General features: G+C 42.2%; 1 protein-coding gene across 8 annotated transcripts in view; it reads right to left on the reverse strand.

Moving 5' to 3' along the window:
• Window positions 1–21,782, reverse strand: part of HHAT (hedgehog acyltransferase) — a 169,252-nt gene that overhangs the window by 123,354 nt on the left and 24,116 nt on the right. For all 8 annotated transcript variants that reach the window (XR_011854021.1, XM_072140204.1, XM_072140205.1 and 5 more), the window contains exons 6-7: window positions 16,949–17,161; window positions 10,564–10,735 (exon numbers count right to left, since the gene is read on the reverse strand). Coding sequence is in view for 7 of the 8 variants with exons in the window: in XM_072140204.1 (XP_071996305.1) it covers window positions 10,564–10,735; window positions 16,949–17,161 (385 nt within the window). In the remaining variant the exon portion in view is untranslated. The remainder of the gene's footprint in view (window positions 1–10,563; window positions 10,736–16,948; window positions 17,162–21,782) is intronic.

The following is a 21,782-nucleotide window of genomic DNA, read 5'->3' on the forward strand; positions in this document are numbered from 1 at the left end:
TGTTTTGTTTTTCCTCCACAGTCTCCAGTCCCTTTAGTACAATAACACAGTTCTTACACGGACACCAATCCTAAATTTACTTGTGTGCCCCCATTCTCGCTGTCTACGTCCATGGATAGGGCACTTACCCTACTCTCTGTATGAGCGAGAACAGGCTCAACCCACATGGTTGACTTTTAGGCAAGATTTACGCAAACCCAACTCATTTTCGGATGGGGACAACCTGTGTAAATTTGTAACAACCCCTGAAAATTTACAACGGGTGGTGATGAGTAATGGAAATAGCACTTGTTACTATTACTATAGGTATATAGCTATATCCTACACACACATAAACAGGCATGGCCCGCACACATGTAGCGATAGTATTTCCTTGACAATAGGCACCAGTGGATCTTCCTCAGGGGAAATTACCCTTTACCATCCATAGACGCAGCACAATGAGGCTCATTCCAAGGGATAGAAAATAACATTGTGAACACCAATAATAAACTGCATGACTGTGACTGCCGGGCCGAGCCGCTAACACAGCATTATGGAAGCAATCATCTGCCTTCCCGGCTAATATTTGTCTTCGCCCGCCACCATCCGCGCTGTAAAATGCCATTAGGTTGGCTGATTTGTGTTTCTCGCAGCGTATCAGATGCCGAACATTTTATTATTTTCTCATCATAATGAGGCGGGATGAAGGGGGGTGGGGGCAGAAATAGATGATTTTGTTTAGATTTCATTACCATTTAGATGGATATTGGAGGTACATATTCATACTGCTAAAAAAAATAGCTCTTTACAGTAGTCTCCCCCATTATGCAGAGAATACTACGTCCGCATCTCCAGCTATAATGACGTCTATGAGTGTTACCGTTACTGTGTATTCACATCTGGAAGATTTGTTGCAACAACCTCATTCAGATTTCTCTATTTTAGCTCTTTCCCTATATATCTCCAGCAGTGCCAGCTTTACAGGCCAAGCCGGGTGATTTCTGCCAGGTCAAATGGCACAACTTATGTGTATAGCTGTCTCTTGGCTCTTTAATTTTTTACCACATCAGACTTTACTTCTAAACGCTCTCAAAATGCAAGTGTGGATAGGAAAGGTAAATACTAAGCATTATTGTGCAGATGTCCCTTTTTTTTTTCCACCAACATATGAGGGAATAGGAGGTTTCGCATTTGATGGCAGTTTCCTACAAGCCCCATAATGCTTAGTGAGCAGCTCCTTCTTATACAAGTGTATCACTGTTGTGTGCAGTTTCCTTCCACCTACCGTGTACATACCAGTCCACTGCAAATCGCCTGTCATATCTTATTATAGATCAAACTAATGGATAACAATTTTAGTTCAGGGGTTTAATTGATCAAGAGACCAAATGTAGGGTTAGGTTTAGGTCAGGATCTGAATTTGCCAAGTCTGGGTCAGAATAAAAGTGTTGTGGTGATTAATTGTATCTGGGTCTGATCAGTGGTGGATCCCATACAAGGACAGCATGTTGCCGGATCAGTATCTGGCAGTATATAAGTATTTGTATACAATGGGGCACATTTACTAAGGGTCCGCAAACCGCGATTCTGACGGGTTTCCTGAATATTTCCTTTTTGTGCCGAATTGCCTGGGTTTTTGGCGCATGCGATCGGATTGTGGCGCATCGGTGCCGGCTTGCATGCGAAATTGTGTCGCAAGATCAAGCACTTACATGCACCGGGAAGAAGATGGTGAACTCCGACGGATCTCAGTGGGGAAGCGACACATGCAGGAAATTGGATGCACGACCAAAGTGAATCCTGGCAGACCCGAATCCTCGTCGGACAACGCACAGCGGGATCGCGACAGGACCGCGTAAGTAAATCTGCCGCAGTATGTCTGTCCCTGACCCTGCAGCTTTTTGGGGGTTTTTTTGGAGGTACGTGATAGATTTATGCCCAGGTCTGGATAAATTTATGCCTATTGCTATTGGGTTGTGAGAAACCATGGACTTCCATCTGAGACACTACTTTGACAGCAAACAACCGTCGAGGAACGGGGTCGAGAAAACTAAATTCGGGGGCAGTACAAGGGAAGGACTGCCCTGGCTCCTATAGTAAAAAATTGTGGATGCGCTGAAAGCACAGAGGGGTAAATATCTGAGTGATGGGGGTGACCAGCGAACATAGAGAGTGACAAATGTGAATGACACAAGGGCAGAAAAATAGGATGTCCGGGAGGGCATGTTCAGCGCACCTGCGCTCCATTCCCATTCATTCTGCCCCCTGTTCTTGTGATTGCTGGGGGTCTCTCTGGATAGAGGACAAGTTTTCCATGCTGTCTCATAATCATATAGGTGACATTTATATGATCCTCGGCTGAACTGAGGGATGCTTGTGTCTCATAAGATGCTCCTTTGTCTCAGTTCACATTATATACTAACTGGCCCCTCAATACATAGCTATAACCATGAAGAGCGTATTATACACAGGGTGAGTCACGTGTCTACACAGAGACCTCCAGACAATAAGAGTATTCACAGTAAGAATCACAACTGTAGCGTAAATTTCATCAGATGATCTATCCGATGGCTGGACACTCACATCCCGCTCACCGAGATTGTTCACAATCTTCCATTTTGCGTTTTGAAGTTTTGCCTTAAAGTGAAAATAACTAACAAAAAACAAACTACACATAGTCACCTCCTCTTCATCCTGATCCTGGCCGTGGTCTTTTTTTTATCTTGACAAGCTGGGATTGCCTGGAAAAAAATGTATAATTAGCAGCCCGGTGTGCGGGGACGAGATATCCGGTGCCCCGGGCTGCAAATTATTCACGCCTCTCGCAGCTCCCTCACCCGTGCATGTTATTATAAGTCTTTTTACCAGGAGATCCCGGTGTGTCAAGATTAAAGAAGACCACCGCCGGGATCGGGATGAAGAGGAGGTGAGTATGTGTAGTTTGTTTTATGCTAGTTTTATGTTAGTTCCTACCGCTTAGCAATCAAGGAGATCTGCTGAAGTCGACTTAATCTCCTCTTACTTACAAACATTTGATGAACCTCAGTCTTTCTGCGGTGGCGATACAAAATTAGATTCTCACAAGAATTTTGCAGATTTAATACAATTTGGGGGCAAAGGTATTTTCACCGTTGTGGGCCATAGGTCAGCCAGCAGCCAGGATTATAATTTTTACATTTGTCTGTTTCCAATGTATGAAGTCAGATGTTACGGGACTTAATGGTCTGCCTGGTGGTGGAGATAAAAAAAAAATAAAACCAAAAAATAAAAAAATATTTTCACATTTTGCTGCACACAGGGGAAGGCTGGGCTGTGTTAAAGCTACAGAACTATTCAGATATCACTCCATTCAAAGGGGAGACACAGGGAGTAGTAAAAACCGGGCGGCAGGAGGTATGTACCTCCGGTGGAGGCAGATAAAGTTGATGGGAATGATGATTCGGGAAGACGTCCACTCTCTGCATTATCGTCGATCCTCTGACACTGCTGTATGTGGTGGAGACTGGAAGGTGTGATGTGATGACATCATGGCGCCCGCTAGTTTCAAAGGGACAAGAAGAGGTGAGTAATTGATGTTTGTTTTTATTTGTACGGCAACAAGGAAAGGCAGGGGGGGAGCATTGGGGGAAAGGGCAACAGTGTAAGGGAATGGGGGCACAATATGAGGTTGGGGCAATAATGTAAGGAAGTGGCAGCACAATATGAATGGGAGGCAATAATGTAAGGGAGTTGTTCCCTCGGGTTGGATGGTGACGTTGGTGGAAACCACGTTCCAGTCTCTTCAGAGATGCTCCATTGGGTTGAGGTCCGAACTGTGGCAGGGCCACTCAGGAATGGTCACAGAGATGTTCTGAAGCCTAACTGGTGTGCCTAACTGGTGTGTTATTTTAGCTCCGCCCTTTGGACCGAAGATTCCAACAAGACAATGACCCTGTCTGAGGTCCAGACGACCCTGGAAGAGGTTCTCATCCAGGATATCTCTGTACTTGGCCGCATTCATCTTTCCTTCCATTACACCCAGTGGCCCTGTCCCTGCACCTAGCATGATGCTGCCCCTCCATGTGTCACTGCTGGGTTTGTAATAGGCAGGAGATGAGCCGCGCCGGGTTTTCTCCACCGCTTAGAATTAAAGTACGTCTACAACCAGGATCAAGGATTGTAAGTCTTGTACTGAGGAGAGGCTACAGTCGGGAGACTCTGCCATAAAGCCCTGACTCCTGGAAGCTGCAGTGATAGGTGACTTTGTGGAACTTTCTCCCATCCCCCTTCTGGAGCTCAGCCACAGTGATCTCTGGGTTCTTCTTTACCTCTCTCACCAAGGCTCTTCTCCCACGATTGCTAAGTTTGGCTGGTCGGCCAGGTCGAGGATGAGTTGTAGTGGTCCCAAACTTCTTCAATTTAAGAATTATGGAGGCCACTTTTCTCTTAAAAACCCTGAGTGCTGCAGAAATTATTTTTTAACCTTGGGCAGATCAGTGCTTTGCCACAATTCTGTCTCTGAGCTCCTTGGGCAGTTCCATAGACCTTATGATTCTCCTGTGCTCTGAAGTGCACTGTGAGCTGTGAGGTCTTATATATACAGGCGTGTTCCTTTCCTAATCAAGTCAAATCAGTTTAATTAAACACAGCTGGACTCCAATGAAGGAGTAGTACCATCTCAAGGAAGATCAGAAGGAAATGGACAGCATGTGAGTTACAAATACCGTATGAGTGTCACAACAAATTGTCTGAATACTTGACCATGTGATATTTCAGTTTTTCTTGGTTAATAATTTTGCAAAAATATCTACATTTCACTTTTTTTTCTGTCAAGATGGGGCAGAGTGCACATTTATGAGCAAGAAATAACTTTTTTGATCTTACCAATTGGGTACAGGGATACAAAGAGGGAAAAATTTTAAGGGGTCTGAATACTTTCCGTACCCACTATACATGGGGTCTACTGGGGGGGGGGGGGCATTATACAGTTTTGGGGGAAGACCACAGAAAAGGGGTCATGATACATACAGTGGTGTCAAGTGGGAATTATACTATGTATATGCATGGGGGAAATAAACATTAGGGGTGTAGACACACTGTTATTTAAAGGATGTGTCTATAATGATACAACCCCTTTAAGAATTTGCTCCAAGAATATAAAGTAGCAATTTAAGAAAACATATGTAAGAGCTCTTCTCTCTCCTATTCTCTACAAGCTGAAGCCGTCCAGACAGTAAAATCCTCAATACTAAAAGTGGAATCACTCAGGCAGCCACAAAGAAATGTATGTATTCTTACAGAAACTTGGATCAGAGGAGAAATATCCTTGCGGTGGCGGCGGCCGTGCTTCATTCTCTCTGCTCTGACCAATACATTATATCCAGTGAAGCAGAACAGCACAACGCATATACATAACTAGCTACTGCCCCCTAATGGATAACAGAGAGACTAGCACGGCTGGAGCATCAAACGAAAAAACAAGACCTGGAATTTTCCTTCAGACAAAAAATTATTGCAAAAATATACAAAGTATCGAAGTAATTAGACAACTGCTACAACTTGGGACCCAGGACTGTAACATCTGTGAGGGGGTCCCAAACCTCTAAGGCATCATTAAAAGTAATTATTTAGTCACACATGGGGTTTTTAGGCCCCAGAAGATACCATGAAACATGTTGGAACTCATTATCTGTTACGAAGGTTTTGAGGTCCAGAACTATACAATATGTCCTCATGCTACTGGGGATCCCAAACTTGGCAATCAGTAAAATCTGTTCTTGAAGCAAGTATTAGGCATTGTCCCTGGAGGTCTGTGTAATCATACCGTTAAATGTGTAGTTACAAGCAGCAGGACTGTGAAATATGCATTTATATTCCAGGATTGTAGCTGGACTTTAAAAGAAATCTACCTTAAAAATCCATCATAATAGGGGCACACTTACTCATAGATCCAGGCACAGTGACTGTGTTAACCTTCCTATATTTGTTACCCATGGCCTCCTTTATTCTTAAATTAAATGTTTAAATTTTGCTAATGAGCCAGTAGGACTCTGGTTGGGCGGGGCGGCATTACCAGTTCCCGTCTGTGCTATAGCTTCACAGGCTGTTACATTGTGCTAAGGGCTTGTCCCCTCGGGTAGAGGGAGGAAGAAAATCTGAGGGGGCAGGGGGACAGTTTAACAGCCTGTGAAGCTACAGCACGGAGGAGGTGCCCCCAGAGCCCATTAGGCTCATTGGAATAATTATAAAAGTTGATTTTAGAAGGAAGAAGGCTGTGGATAAGAAATATAAGAAGATTACCACAGTCACGGTGCCTGGATCTATGAGTAATGTCCCTGGTTTATCCATTTTTGATTTTGATGATAGATTTCCTTAGTAAAGGTCATTCATATTTCTAGCCTGAATTTGCAACGAGTACTAAATATAAAAAGTATCAGCATAAATTAGATAGATTTTTTTAAAATACAAAGTTACAAAATACTATTCATTTTCAGAACATATTTAATTCCAACGTGGACAATACGGCCATCTGAAGGATTTACGGCTATTAAAAAGTCCCGATCAATACTTTCCGATCAATTACTTAACAGATCTGTTTTGCAAATTGTATACAACCTTATATCTGATCCGCTGACAGGTGCAATATACAACACACAGAGATGACAATGCAAATGTGATGTAATCAATACTGTGCAGGGCAAGTGCAACAAATACTGCATTGCAAAGCATTGAGAATTCTAGTTAAAGGGGTTGGCCTCTTATAGCAAACTTTAGCAGGGTAAGAATTAGACCCTTCTAAATTATCCATATTAATCTTCCCCAGTTACAGTTTGCCAATCATTGCAGGGAGCCGCAGGTCTCGTGACCCCTGCGGCTTCCGGGGAATGGAGGAGGCCGTGCAGTCATTACTATATGCACAACCCCTTCAATCATAACCACTCCCATATCATGAGGTTTGAGGGGTCTGAGGATGTCATTGGCTATTGGACTTATATGGGTGTGTTTATAAGAGAGGGGGTGTGCAGATAGTAATGACTGAATGGCCTCCTCCATTTCCATACCCCAGGACACGGACGCCACAGGAAGTCCAGAGTCCTGCAGCCTGGAGCTCACATGACCTGCAGTTCCTGATAGGAAACAGCAATCTTTAATTCAATGTGGGTGACCATATTAGGTCAACCCCTTTAAATCATATCGGTCACGTGGCTGCTTAGCCCATCACTGGCCTCAGCAGTCACATGCCAGTCATGGACACGTAACCACTGAGGCCAGTGATTAGCTAAGAGGTCACTCATACAACAGGGACTAGACATCACATGGCTAGAAAGGCCATTCCTTTAGCATATTAAAAACGTTTTTTTTCTTTCTTATTTTTATCAGGTCCCTTTGAGAACACCCCTTTAAGGTTAAAACCACCCCGAAATTGCTCATTATTTACTGCTTTAAAAATGGCAAAGTGCCCCTAGGTATTTACCACTCCTCTTCCTAACACTCCAACACCTACACCTCAAAGTGGACTAGGGGTGTGTCCTCACACTGCTCCTCCCTTCTTCTCCGAGTGATTTCTCTAATGTTCAACCAGTAGCCTGCTACAACTTTTATTTAAAGCAGAGGGTAGGGGAGGTGAAGCAGTGCAATGTAGCGAGCTAAGAGCACTGTAGTGTGAGGACAAGCCCACAATGCAGAGAATGAAGAGCACAGCAGTGTGAGGACACACCTCCAAATACAGAGAACTAAGAGCACAGCAGTGTGAGGACACCCCCAATTCAAATCACTCAGAGCACAGAAGTGTGAGGATACACCTCCAATGCAGAGGACTAAGAGCACAGCAGTGTGAGGACATACCTCCAATACAGAGAACTAAGAGCACAGCAGTGTGAGGACACCCCCAATTCAAATCACTCAGAGCACAGAAGTGTGAGGATACACCTCCAATGCAGAAGACTAAGAGCACAGCAGTGTGAGGACATACCTCCAATACAGAGAACTAAGAGCACAGCAGTGTGAGGACACCCCCAATTCAAATCACTCAGAGCACAGAAGTGTGAGGATACACCTCCAATGCAGAGGACTAAGAGCACAGCAGTGTGAGGACATACCTCCAATACAGAGAACTAAGAGCACAGCAGTGTGAGGACACCCCCCAATTCAAATCACTCAGAGCACAGAAGTGTGAGGATACACCTCCAATGCAGAGGACTAAGAGCACAGCAGTGTGAGGACACACCTCCAATACAGAGAACTAAGAGCACAGCAGTGTGAGGACACCCCCCCAATTCAAAGCACTAAGAGCACGGCAGTGTGAGGACACACCTCCAATGCAGAGGACTAAGAGCACAGCAGTGTGAGGATACACCCCAAGTGTATTTTGAGAAGCTGAAATCCTGGAATACAAATGCCTTTTCCATGGAGCGAAAGATAGGTTTGCACAGTGATCCGGGACTACAATTGTCCATGGTCCCCAATCTGGTAGCAGAAACTGGTGAAGTCTAGGAATCTATTGAATGGCGCGTGAGATGATATCGTGCATCAAGGAGAGAACCCGGATCATCGACCATATCTACAAAGCGGAGAACTTTCCTAAGGAGACAGACCCTACGGAATTCCTTAATGTGATCCCATTCACCAAGAAAGGCTAAAACATTAATTACCGCGACATAAAATGCCAACGATTCATCTCCTCGCCAGCGTTTTACTTGTGTAATTCACAACATTAATCAATTGCGTAGATTTCTGCCTGAAATGTCACGCCGCTTCTCCCCGCGCCGCAGCCAATGGCTCCTGATGGAGTATTCGTGTAAGTGATCCCTACAGACACATCACTTTCCCAAGACAAAATCATCACATGCTTATTAGTTATTAATTTTACAGAAATCAGAGGAATTAAGAGTCCGGCTGCATAAACAATAACACCCATCGTGTTCTCAAGCCCTTTCTCTAATCTGCACATTTCAGAGGCATTTTTGGGCAATTATTTAAAGGGAATGTCTAGTCTGGACCTATATTGATTGGTAATTGGGTGACTATATGATACTGATGATAATGGTGATTTGTCTGATCACGTTTCCAACACAATTGTATTGGGCCCTACATGAAGTAGTGTGGTGCAGGTCCCCCTGAACTGGTAGTTAAATAAAACAGATGAGTTGGGAAAGCAATGAGAGACCCAAATACCTTATGTGTGTTTTAATCTGTATCAGCAGCCTCAGGATGCTCATACACTATATAGCTTATGGCAGAGAAGGGAGCTATAGACTCCCTACTCTACCATTCGGAGCTAAGCAGTGCATTGGGGTCCCAAAACTTTGAAGAGGTATTCTCGCATGACAGGATATGTGATAAATACAAGATAGATACAGGTCCAAACTCTGGGACCTGCACAAAACTCAAAAAAACTTGCTGATCCCCTTCATCCCCATAAAATCAACTTTGTTATCTTACCTGGCATACATTCAGGTATAGCAGGAGTCAGAGCGGCGTGTCAGCTTGGCCCGAGTCCAGCGACTCCTCCTTATGCCACCTTCTCACCATGCAGCACTTCATGTCATGTGACCAGAGTACAGGAAGTCCCCGGGTTACATACAACATAGGTTCTGTAGGTTTGTTCTTAAGTTGATTTTGTATGTAAGTCGGAACCGTATACTTTATTATTGTAACCCCAGTCAAAATTTTTTTGGTCTCTGTGACAATTGGATTTTAAAAATGTTGGGTTGTCATAAGAACCAGGATTAACAATAAATCTTCATTACAGACACCTGTGATAACTGTTATAGCTGATTATTGTAGCCTAGGACTAAAGTACAGTAAATTACCAAAATCCAGAGGTCCGTTTGTAACTAGGGGTCGTATGTAAGTCAGGTGTTCTTAAGTAGGGGACCGCCTGTAATGTCATCTAAGGTCCTTTACCCATTAACAGTTGCCAAATCCACCCCATGTATGTATCTTAAATCAAACCACCCTCCATGGACTTATACTCCTGCCCATGCCTCCATAGAGGCATGATTGGATTTCACATGATCTGATACATACATGGGGTAGAATGTTAGTGGGTGAAGAACCTTAGATTACATCCCCCTGGTCACATGGCATGAAGTGCTGAATGGTGAGAAGAAAGCACGAGACATGGGGAGGAGTAGAAATGAGAGAGGATGGGAGGACACACCCCTTCTGAGTCGTTTCGGATCCGACTTTATGCTAAGTAAGATAACAAAGTTGATTTTATGGGGATGTGAGGGGCACCAGCTAAAAGAAGGGTGCCATTCTTTAATAGAGCTATATAGGGAACACAATACCTGCTGTATTTATAAAAAATGTGGTGACAAGTTCCCTTTAATTATGAGAATACCCCTTTAAGCATAAGCAACTTTTCAACAACAAAAAAATCAGTCTGTGCACTTGCATTCTCCCTCTTCTGCTGGTTAAAGACATAGCTGCTGTGACTCATCATTCCCCTCCCCCCTCCATAGACTTCAATTAAATCTGACACTTCAATAGCTTAGACTTCAGAGGAAAAATCTGATTAGGAGGGAGGATGATGAGAGCCAAAGTAAGTGAAGGAAGGTGCATTTTCGTCTAGTAAGATATGATACTTTTAGTACTCACCAAGGGCCCAGTATGAGACATCTTCCAGAATCGTAAAGCTGCTGCTTATTGCGTGCATATACATGGTGTGAATCATCAGCTCTGCCAGACACCACCACAGCACAAGGCGCAGTACATCCAACACCAGGCCAGAAGGATGAAAATTGGTGCATCTTGTGTCCTGGGCAAAAATCTGTCAAAACAAAACTACACTTAGTGCCAAAAAATGGCAAGTAAAATTTCATAGCTCTTACTACCAGCACCCAAATTTGGGAAACTAACAGCTCACATTTACTAACAGTGGTGTCATTTAACCATTGCAGGGGAGGTAGTCAAAGGGATTATTCTTTTTCCTTAATTGGATTCACATTTAATCCTTTGACAAGCAATACATCTTTCTAGCCAGCTGTACAAAAACAAATTATAAAGAATTGAGCAAATTCAGAACAACTTTTAAAGGGAACTCGTCACCAGAAATGTCATTTTTAGCTGGTGACAGGTTCCCATAGCCAGTGCTATACTGATTTTTGAAATGCCTTTGTCAGCATTCTGAATCATTTCAGTACTTTATAAAACTTTATTTCAGATTACCTGCCAGCAGTATGTGGTGAGGGAAGTAGCTGCAGCCTGTGTGTGCCTGTGTCACCTCATACATTCTTCCTCCACAAGACAACATTCCCCTCCCTCCCCTGCCTGCTCAATAAACATGACAAGAAGTGGGGAGGGAGCTGGATGAAAGTATAGGTGGGAAATAGGAACACAGGCTGCAGCTAGTGATGAGAATTACGGCTCTTCTTAATGTGCTGGCTCATTTGGCTCCACTCACTGAGAAGAGCCGGCTCTTCTGGCTCCTGAACGGCTCCCTATTAAATATATAATGGGGAGCCGCAGGCCAGTCAATCATGCCACTCCACTTTTAACCCGATTGTATTGGGTTAAAAGAGGCGTGGTGAGCCGGTTAGGGTCGGGGTTAAGTGAGCCATTGGCTCCCCTCGTTCACAGCTCGTCCAGGAACGACACATCACTAGCTGCAACTGCTACCTACTCACCCAGGACTCACCACACTCTACTAACAGGGAGCCAGGTAATATGAAATAAAGTTTTATAAAGTACTGAAATGATTCAGAATGCTGACAAAGGCATTTTAAAAATCAGCATAGTATAGGCTTTTGGAATCGGTCAACAACTAAAATTGACATTCCTGATGACAGATTTGCTTAAAAAAAAAGTTGCCTTTTAATAACTGCTCTGAGCTTATTAGTGAATATGGGGCATTATAATGTAACATACAAAATGTTTTGGCTGATGTGCAACATACATCAAAAGGAATATATTCTCTAAATCAGAGACATATACTGCTGATACAACAGGTGAAATAAGTATTGGACATGTCACCATTTTTCTATGTAAATATGTTTCTAAAGATGCTATTGACGTGATTCTCACCAGATGCCGACAGTAACCGATCCCATCCACACTGGCAAAGAAATAAAACCATAAATGTTCATAAATTAAGTTATATGTGATAATGGAAATGACTTGAGGAGGGGGGGATATTGAACACATGAAGAAAGAGAGGTGCAAAAAGCCCTGGAAAGTCATGACACCAGCTGAAATCTATCAGTAACTTCAATGCAATCCTGAAACCTAGTGAAATATAATATCAGCAGTTTAAGGGCGGTGGCACACGTGGCGTTTTAAACCCTTTTTAGGCCGTTTTTAAGCAGTCTGTAAAAAAAAATGCATGCGTTGTTTGAAAACGCATCCGTTTTTGACAGTTTTCCCCAATTATCTTAATTAATATCGTTGGAAAACGGACAAAAACAGTCAAAAAACAGATGCATTTTCAAAACGCCATATGTGCCACCACCCTAACTGATGGTCTATCAAAAAAAAAATGTCTCCTCACCAAGGTGCCACACGTGAAATGTCTCATTATGGGTAAACCAGTGAGCAAGAACTTTGCAACCTTAGTACAAAAATATCCGGATGCCATTGGTTACAGAAGAATTCCATTTGGAAGCGGAAAGAATAGATTTTTAATTTCATTATAAACCAGTCACCACTAGGTGCTCCCTGCATCCCACGTGTTCATTACATTTTTCACTCTGACAATTCTAGTAAATACACATAAATTAATTTATGGAAATCTTTGGTTTGATTCCTTTGCCAGTGTGGATTGGATGGCTTGTTGGCAACATCTTGTGAGAAATTCACGCCCATAGTACCTTTAGAAATAGACTTACTAAGAAAATTGGTGACATGTTTATTATTTTACCTGTGGTAGATGGATAGATAGACAGACAGACAGATAATAAGATGGATTAGACATCTCCCCTGTACAGGGGGAGATTTATCATCACATTTCTGAGGTAAAACTGTTCTAGTTGCCCATGGAAACCAATCAGAGCTCAGCTTTCATTTTCCCACAGCTGTTTATAAAATGGAAGCTGAGCTCTGATTGGTTTCCATGGGCAACTACAACAGTTTTACCTCAGAAACGTGATGATAAATCTCCCCCACAGGGGAATAATAAGATGTCTAATCCATTTTATTATCTGTCTGTCAGTCAATACAGGCAGTCCCCGGGTTACGTACAAGATAGGGTCTGTAGGTTTGCTCTTAAGTTGAATTTGTATGTAAGTCGGAACTGTATATTTTATAATTGTAGCCCCAGTCAGAATTTTTTGGGTCTCTGTGACAATTGGATTTTAAAAATGTTGGGTTGTCATAAGAACCGGGATTAGTAATATATCCTCATTACAGACGCCTGTGATAACTGTTACAGCTGATCATTGTAGCCTAAGGCTAAAGTACATGAAATTACCAATATCCAGAGGTCTGTTTGTAACTAGGGGTCCTCTGTAAGTTGGGTGTTCTTAAGTAGGGGACCAGCTATGTATATATATATATATATATACAGGCAGTGCCCGGGTTACATACAAGATAGGGTCTGTAGGTTTGTTCTTAAGTTGAGTTTGTATGTAAGTCGGAACTGTATATTTTATCATTGTAATCCCAGCCAGAACTTTGGTCTCTGTGACAATTGGATTTTATAAATGTTGGATTGTCATAAGAATCAGGATTAACACTAAAGCTTCATTACAGACTCTTTTGATATCTATTATATCTGATTAATGTAGCCTAGGACTAAAGTACAATAAATTACCAATATCCAGAGGTCCGTTTGTAACTAGGGGTCGTGTGTAAGTCGAGTGTTCTTAAGTAGGGGACCGCCTGTATATAGATGTTTTATTTACTCATTACAGGTGATGGTAAAGTATAAGGTTTAACACTACTTTCCATTACTTTAACACTCTCCTTTTTCCCCATGAAGTCCTGACCTTTCTCCAGTTTTGCATATTCAGATGTAATTTAATAAATGAACTACTATATATAATACCCCTGGGTCAGAGGTCATTTTGCCTAATAATAAATTCACAGAATGATTAAATTTATGTGATTTGACACAGTTACACAGTGAAAACATCAATGCGATTCTCGGAAACAACAGAATTACCATATGTGACAATGATATATCATCTGAGGCCGTGGCGCTGAGCGGGGGGGGGGGGGGGGGGGACGCGCTTCTAACCTTCATTAACAAAGCAGATGACGTCTCCCGTCCTTTCATGTGAACACTTGTACCGGGATCAAATATATAATGTCATTAATATGCAAAACTCCCTGATAGATATGTATGGGTCACAGCATACAGATTGGAGCATTCACCAGGTCATAGTCATATACAGAAACGTAACATCTAGCACCCAGGGTCCGAGTGCTGGTGCTGACTGCCCCCCCCCCCCTTCATCTGAGCAAAATATCTAAAATTTTGCTGTCACTTTCACCTAATTTTCATTCTGATTTTATGTTACCTATGAACATACCACCAATGGAAATTTACCATCAGAATCCATCCTGATAAACCAGGGACATTACTCATAGATCCAGGCACCGGGACTGTGGGAATCTTCTTATATTTGTTATCCAAGGAAGGAAGGAGACCATGGATAACACATATAAGAAGTCACAGTGGGGGTCATTTACTAAGGGCCCGATTCGCGTTTTCCAGACGTGTTACCCGAATATTTCCGATTTGCGGCGATTTCCCCTGAATTGCCCCGGGATTTTGGCGCATGCGATCGGATTGTGGCGCATCGGCGCCAGCATCCACGCGACGGAAATTGGGGGAACTACCTTAATGAATCCCGGCCGGACCCGAATCCAGCGCAGAGAACGCGCCGCTGGATCGCGAATGGACCGGGTAAGTAAATCTGCCCCAATAAGTGATTAATGGAGGATCTTGCGATTGATGGGGGTCCTAGCAGTTGGACCCTAAACAATCAGATTCTTATCCCCTATCCTTTGGCCATGGACTCCCCTGAAAAAGGACACCAAGAATCCTGGTTATCTATGGGGCTACAAGTCCCTGCACCAGCATCTCACCATTAGGGACTTGTATTATCATAGATTAAACAATAAGAAAGATAACAATACCATTTGGTACAGCCCCTTTCTATTATATTTTATACTTTTTTATACGTGGTTATAGCCACACCATCTGAACCCTTCTTATACTCTTGTACTGTCTGTGGTTTTAAGGGGGAGATCGGGAAAGATTAACAATGTGATTTATCAATTACAGCGAGACTTAGTCAGATCGGGGAGTTTCTTCTCCTTTTAGAAATGCTCACACTATAATTACACCACAAATCTCAGCTATCAAATTAAACAGACACCCCCAGGATGGAGCGTGCCCCCCCCCCCCAAGCTATAATTCAGTCTGTGTACTATGAGATGATATCACAGAAAGTTCTCTCACGCTGGATACATTACACCCACACTTACTGGTGCCACATTAGAAATGTATATGAAATTATTTGTCATAGCAACACATCTAGAAAAAGAACAGGAAGTTATAATTTCGGTGATACGGGGAGCAGCGCCAATGCGAGAGGTGAAGACTGGTAGCCGGGCAGCCGGTTTAAGCACCGGTATTTGCCCATAGATACATGAAAGATACACTTATATAGCATCAGAGGCGAAGCCTGAAGACTGGGTACACCACTAGGGCATCAGAATTGTAGCTTGAGGACTGGGTACACCACAAGGGCATCAAAGGCGTAGCTCGGAGACTGGGTACACCACTAGGGCATCCAAAGTGTAGCTTGGAGACTGGGTACACCACTAGGGCATCAGAAGTGTAGCCTGAAGACTGGGTACACCACTAGGGCATCAGTTGTGTAGCTTAAAAACTGGGTACACCACAAGGGCATCAAAGGCGTAGCGTGAAGACTGGATATACCACTAGGGAATCTGAGATATAGCTTGAAGACTAAGTAACCACAAGGTCATCAGAGGCATAGATTGAAGACTGGATATACCACTATGGGGTCACTAGGCAATCTTAGACATAGCTTGAAGACTTGGTTTACCACTAGGGGATCATAAGCAAAGTCTGAAGCGTGGGGGTACCCCTAGGTCAACAGAGGTGAACCTTAAAAACTGGCTATACCACTAGGGCATCCAAGACATAGTATGAAGATTGGGTACACCACTAGGGCATCCGAAGCATAACTTGAAGACTTGGTATGTCACAGACAGCAGAAGTATCTGTCCTGCCCGACCCTAGACTTCTGATTTATGGTCGGATCCTGCAGCAACCAAAATTGTGTACACCAGGACTAATAGAGACAGGTTGGAATTACATCTATGAAATGCTGTATTTTTGTTAATAACATTGAATTAGAGAATGTGTTATTTTGCTATACTGAGTATATTTAAGAATCTTGTCTTCGTGGGAGAAATAACCCTTGGGTACACCACTAAGGCTTCAGAAGCATAGCTTAAACACTGGATACACTAACACAGCATACAAATTGTCATAAGCTTTACACTATATAGTATCCTAATAATTCTGTGTACTACTTTGTTACTAGCCATCAATATGTACTATGCTGGTTGCCCGCAAAAAGTACTAGGTCACTTTGGGGTCTTGTCCAGAGGGGCTAATCCTGTGTCATCATGCGTAATTCTGACTTAGGAACTTTCTAGTGCCTAGAGACCTGCCAGGGCTACAAGAAGTAGAAACCTGGTAGTCCCTGCTGTAAAGTCTAGATCCACATACAGGGGTTAAAGGGTGAAAACAAGAGTAGTAGTTGGAAAACATTTGGTGACACAGGGGGTCCATGAAGCTTTTTGGCACAGTGAATGGTTCCACCATTGATATCTGGGTCTCCAATCTCGAAGAATGGGACCTCCAACATTTCAATACATGAGTAGACACAATTGACTCCCAATACATCCATATAGGTATCCTATAGATATTCCATAATTCAGGGGCACTTTTCAATCTTTGTTCTGTTTCACTTCTAACCAGACGCTCCTCTACCATGACACTCACCTGTTTTGCAAACTCATTGTAGTTGATGATGGGTCCGTTGTGGAAAAGGGGGTAATAAAACACATAGAGCATCAATGAAGGGAAGGAGAAGATGGATTTGTCACCCGCTTGGAGGCTGCTGTATTCCAGACAGTAACTTATGTAAAACAGGGAGCGAACAGTGAGGGTGAACTGTAGGAGGTAGAACTCATTCTCACTGTCATACCAGGACCGCTGGGAGGAAGGAGACACGAAAATTAGAAAACAAGCAAATCTAAGATCACCTGAAATGAATACATCGCTCCATTTATTCCATGTTTCTTGATGTTCAAAGCTCGGCGCAGGGGAAAAGAAAGGGAAGTAAGAATGTGAAGAAAAGAAATGAATAAAGGAACGGAAGAATAAAGGAAAGTAACTGGCTTTAAGTTGGGATTCTTTACCATTGATCATAAATAATTCACAAAATATTCTTGCCTACTAGTTCATAATGAAATTTTGAAATCTCCCGGGCCTTATGAGAACTTTTTGCACTGCTTCAAATCCATGGGCTTTCTATTAGCTCTCTACAGGCTCTCTAAAGATTTTCTATTGGCTCTCTATAAGCTCTATATAGCATCTCTATTGGTTTTCTCTACAGGCTACTGCTATAGGAACTCTCTACTAGCTCTCTATAGGCTTTCTTTATGAGCTCTGTATTAGCTCTTTTTAGGTTCTGTCTATAAGCCAATGGAGCTCTCTCTTTATGCTTGGTCTATCTATAAGATTTCTCTATAAGTTTTGAGTGTGTTTTGAGTATAAGAGTGTTTCTACAGGATGAAGGAAGATAATCTATGAACACTCTACGGAAGATGTTTGAGCTTTAGACTCTTTCTTTAGGTTCTCTATTAGCTCTCTCTATATGCTCTCTCTCTATAGATTCCCTATTGACTCTCTTCATAGACTTTATTGGCTCTCTACTGGCTCTCTCTCTATAGGTTCTCTACTGGCTCTCTCTCTATAGGTTCTCTATTGGCTCTCTCTCTATAGGTTCTCTATTGGCTCTCACTCTATAGGTTCTCTATTGGCTCTCACTCTATAGGTTCTCTATTGGCTCTCACTCTATAGGTTCTCTATTGGCTCTCACTCTATAGGTTCTCTATTGGCTCTCACTCTATAGGTTCTCTATTGGCTCTCACTCTATAGGTTCTCTATTGGCTCTCTCTCTATAGGTTCTCTATTGGCTCTCTATAGGTTCTCTATCGGCTCTCTCTCGCTATAGGTTCTCTATTGGCTCTCTCTCTATAGGTTCTCTATTGGCTCTCTCTCTATAGGTTCTCTATTGGCTCTCTCTCTATAGGTTCTCTATTGGCTCTCTCTCTATAGGTTCTCTATTGGCTCTCTATAGGTTCTCTATTGGCTCTCTCTCTATAGGCTCTATAGATTATCAATGTCTCTACAGGAGGGAGGATGATAGTGTATGAACATTTCTTGGTTGATGCAAAACTTTGGACTAATTAGTATAAAGAGTTGTCTTTCTAGCCCCCATGGTTTCTGAGATATCATTGCCAGTATCTGACCATTGTAATCCACTCCACTGTGAGAGCAGAGGTGTTTGAGCAGAGCAGGGGGCATATATTATGATAGTGATATAAGAGAAGATTATCATAACATATACCTCCTCCTCTTCTCCAGCACCTCCTTTCTGACAGTAGAGAGGATTATAATGGTCAGATACTGGGGCAGATATCTCAGTAACCATTGGTGCTAGAAAGAAAATTCAAAGTGCCCCTAAATCTTTGTAGCAGCCCCTATTTTTATCATCATATCTACATCAATATATCATATATTGTCATCTCACATGTGTTCTCTATTGGCTCTCTCTCTATTTAGGTTCTCTATCGGCTCTCTCTCGCTATAGGTTCTCTATCGGCTCTCTCTCGCTATAGGTTCTCTATTGGCTCTCTCTCGCTATAGGTTCTCTATCGGCTCTCTCTCGCTATAGGTTCTCTATTGGCTCTCTCTCTATAGGTTCTCTATTGGCTCTCTCTCTATAGGTTCTCTATTGGCTCTCTCTCTATAGGTTCTCTATTGTCTCTCTATAGGTTCTCTATTGTCTCTCTCTCTATAGGCTCTATAGATTATCAATGTCTCTACAGGAGGGAGGATGATAGTGTATGAACATTTCTTGGTTGATGCAAAACTTTGGACTAATTAGTATAAAGATCCTAAAAATAGAAGATTGCCAGTCATCTACAGAGCTCTGCTGACAAAAGTCCTAATTATGACATAAATCAAAAAAAATCTCAAAATGGTATTATAGTCCTATTTAGAAGGAAAAAGTTATTAAATTGCTCCTTGTATCAAAGATAATAATGTCAATGATATCATGATTTGCAAAACACAATTTTCCTCTGTAATAGGTCCCCCACCTATGTTATGTTCTTATGTGGCTGCTTTTGGTGGCAGTGCACTGGTTTCGCTTTGGGCCACTGCTCAAGACGTTATTCCAGCAAACTCCCTGGCTTTTACTTAGAAACCCTTAAAAGTAATATGGATTTTGCTGCATAAAAGGTCTCTAAGCTGCTTCCTTTACAAATAGTCCTCAGACAGGGCCAGGAGACACCAGTATGAGGAACCAAAGAGTAGTCAGATACAGGCTGAGGTTAGAGCAGGCAAAGTTCTAGCAAGATCAAGTGTCAAGTTGTTGGTTGCAGAAGTCAGTCCATATCCCTAGTGAGCAGCAAGGAGGGGTCAAATATATGCTAAGGTCAGAGCAAGCAAAGTTCTTACAAAGTTCTTGTCAAGCTGTTGGCCATAACCCTAATTGGTGGCAAGGTGGGATCAGGCAAATAGAGGTTAGATACAGGCCAAGTTCAGAGCAGGTAAAGTTCAGCCCATATCTCTAGTGAGGAGCAAGGAAGGGGTCTGGAAAAAGTGGTTAACCCCTTAAGGACGCAGCCATTTTGTAGCTTAAGGCTCAGCCCGATTTTTTGGATTCTGACCTGCGTCGCTTTATATGGTTATAACTTTTGAACGCTGTTACTTATCAAAACGATTCTGAGATTGTTTTTTCCCCACATGTTGTACTTCATTTTAGTGGTAAATTTTGGCTGATAAGTTTTGCGTTTACTTACAAAAAAAAAGCAAATATGATAAATTTTTTGAAAAATTTGCCATTTTCGAAATTCAAAATCATTGCGTTTTCAGGCAGATAGATTTACCACCTAAATAAGTTGCTGAATAACATTTCCCATTTGTCTACTTTACATTTTCATAATTTCTGAAATGTCTGGATAATTTATTTTGATGTCACGCGGCTTACAAAAAGAATATCGCTTTTCCGGATTTTCAGAATTGACTATTTTGGGGATAAATACAGTTTTGAATGAAATTTTACATATTTAGCATCAAAACCCCCTATATAACCAACCCATTTTCAAATCTGCACCCCTCAAGCTATCAGAAACAGCATTTACAAAGATTGTTAACCCCTTGAGATCTTCATAGTAATTGAATCAAAATGGAGGTGAAATTTAGAATGGTCAAATTGTTCCCTTATACGTTCATTTAGCACTAAAATTTACACATTTCCAAAATATAAAAAGAGAAAACCCACCATACAATTTGTTCTACAATTTCTCCTGAGTACAAAGACCCCCCACATGTGGCCGTTACTTGTGTTATGGGGGCACAGCGAGACGCTGAAGGGAAGGAGAGCCCTGCAGCTGCCAGGATTGTAGTTTCCTCATTGGCCCCTTTTGAAGGCTATAAAATTTTCGCTTTTTCGTTATTTGGGCCATGTGATGCCATTTTTTTTGCGCGATGAGATGCTTTTTCCATTGTTACCATTTTGGGGTTAGTATCACCTATTGTTGAAAATTTAGGAACTTTTTTTGAGGGCAGGAGTAGAAAAGCATCAATTCTGTACTGGATTTTTTACTTTTTTTTTTTTGGTGTTCACCGTATAGACTAATAATCATATTATCTTCATTCTATGGGTCGATACGATTACGGGGATACCAGACATGAATATATTTTCTTACGTTTTACTAAATTTGTCAAACAAAACCCTAATGTGGGGAAAAATCTATCATTTATGTATTGCCGTCTTCCAAGTGGCATAACATTGTTACTTTTTTGGCTACGGAGCTGGTTGATGGCTTATTTTTTGCGGGACATGTTGTACTTTGCACCAGTATCATGTCGGAGTACACATGGTTTTTGATCACATTTTATAGCATTTTTTGTGGGATTGAATAGCTAAAAATCATAATTTTTGGAAGGTTTATAGCAGTTTTTTTTTACGGCGTTTATCGTGGGGGTTCAATAATGATTTACTTGTATTCTACGGGTTGTTACGGACGCGGTGATACTATATATGTGGGGTTTTTGTTATGATTTAGACTTTTTTGGGGTTATATGTCTCTTTATATGTTATGGGGCTTATCGGCATTTTTATTGATTTATTACTTTATTTTTTATTGAATAACATTTTTTTTTTAACTTTTTCACTTTTTCCACCATGGGAAATGACCAAGCAATCATCTGATTGCCTGTTCATGATAATACTCTGCAATAATCATGTATTGCAGAGTATTATCAGTGTCAGCCTATGCACTTGCATAGGCTGGCACTATGCCAGTAAGATGACGTCACAGACGCCATCTTACTGGCAGTGCCTGCAGGCTGTGCTGGGGACCAGATCGGACCCCAGCACTTCCATAGCAGCGATCGGTGCCCCCCGAAAACGATTCGGGGGGGCCGATCGAGGGGGAAAGACACCCCAGAGACATGTTAGATGCCGCGGTCGTGCTGACCGCGGCATTTAACGGGTTACACACCCGCGATCGGAGCCGACTCCGATCGCGGGTGTTAC

This window comes from Engystomops pustulosus, chromosome 3 (genome assembly GCF_040894005.1).
Source record: "Engystomops pustulosus chromosome 3, aEngPut4.maternal, whole genome shotgun sequence".
Taxonomy (NCBI): domain Eukaryota; kingdom Metazoa; phylum Chordata; class Amphibia; order Anura; family Leptodactylidae; genus Engystomops; species Engystomops pustulosus.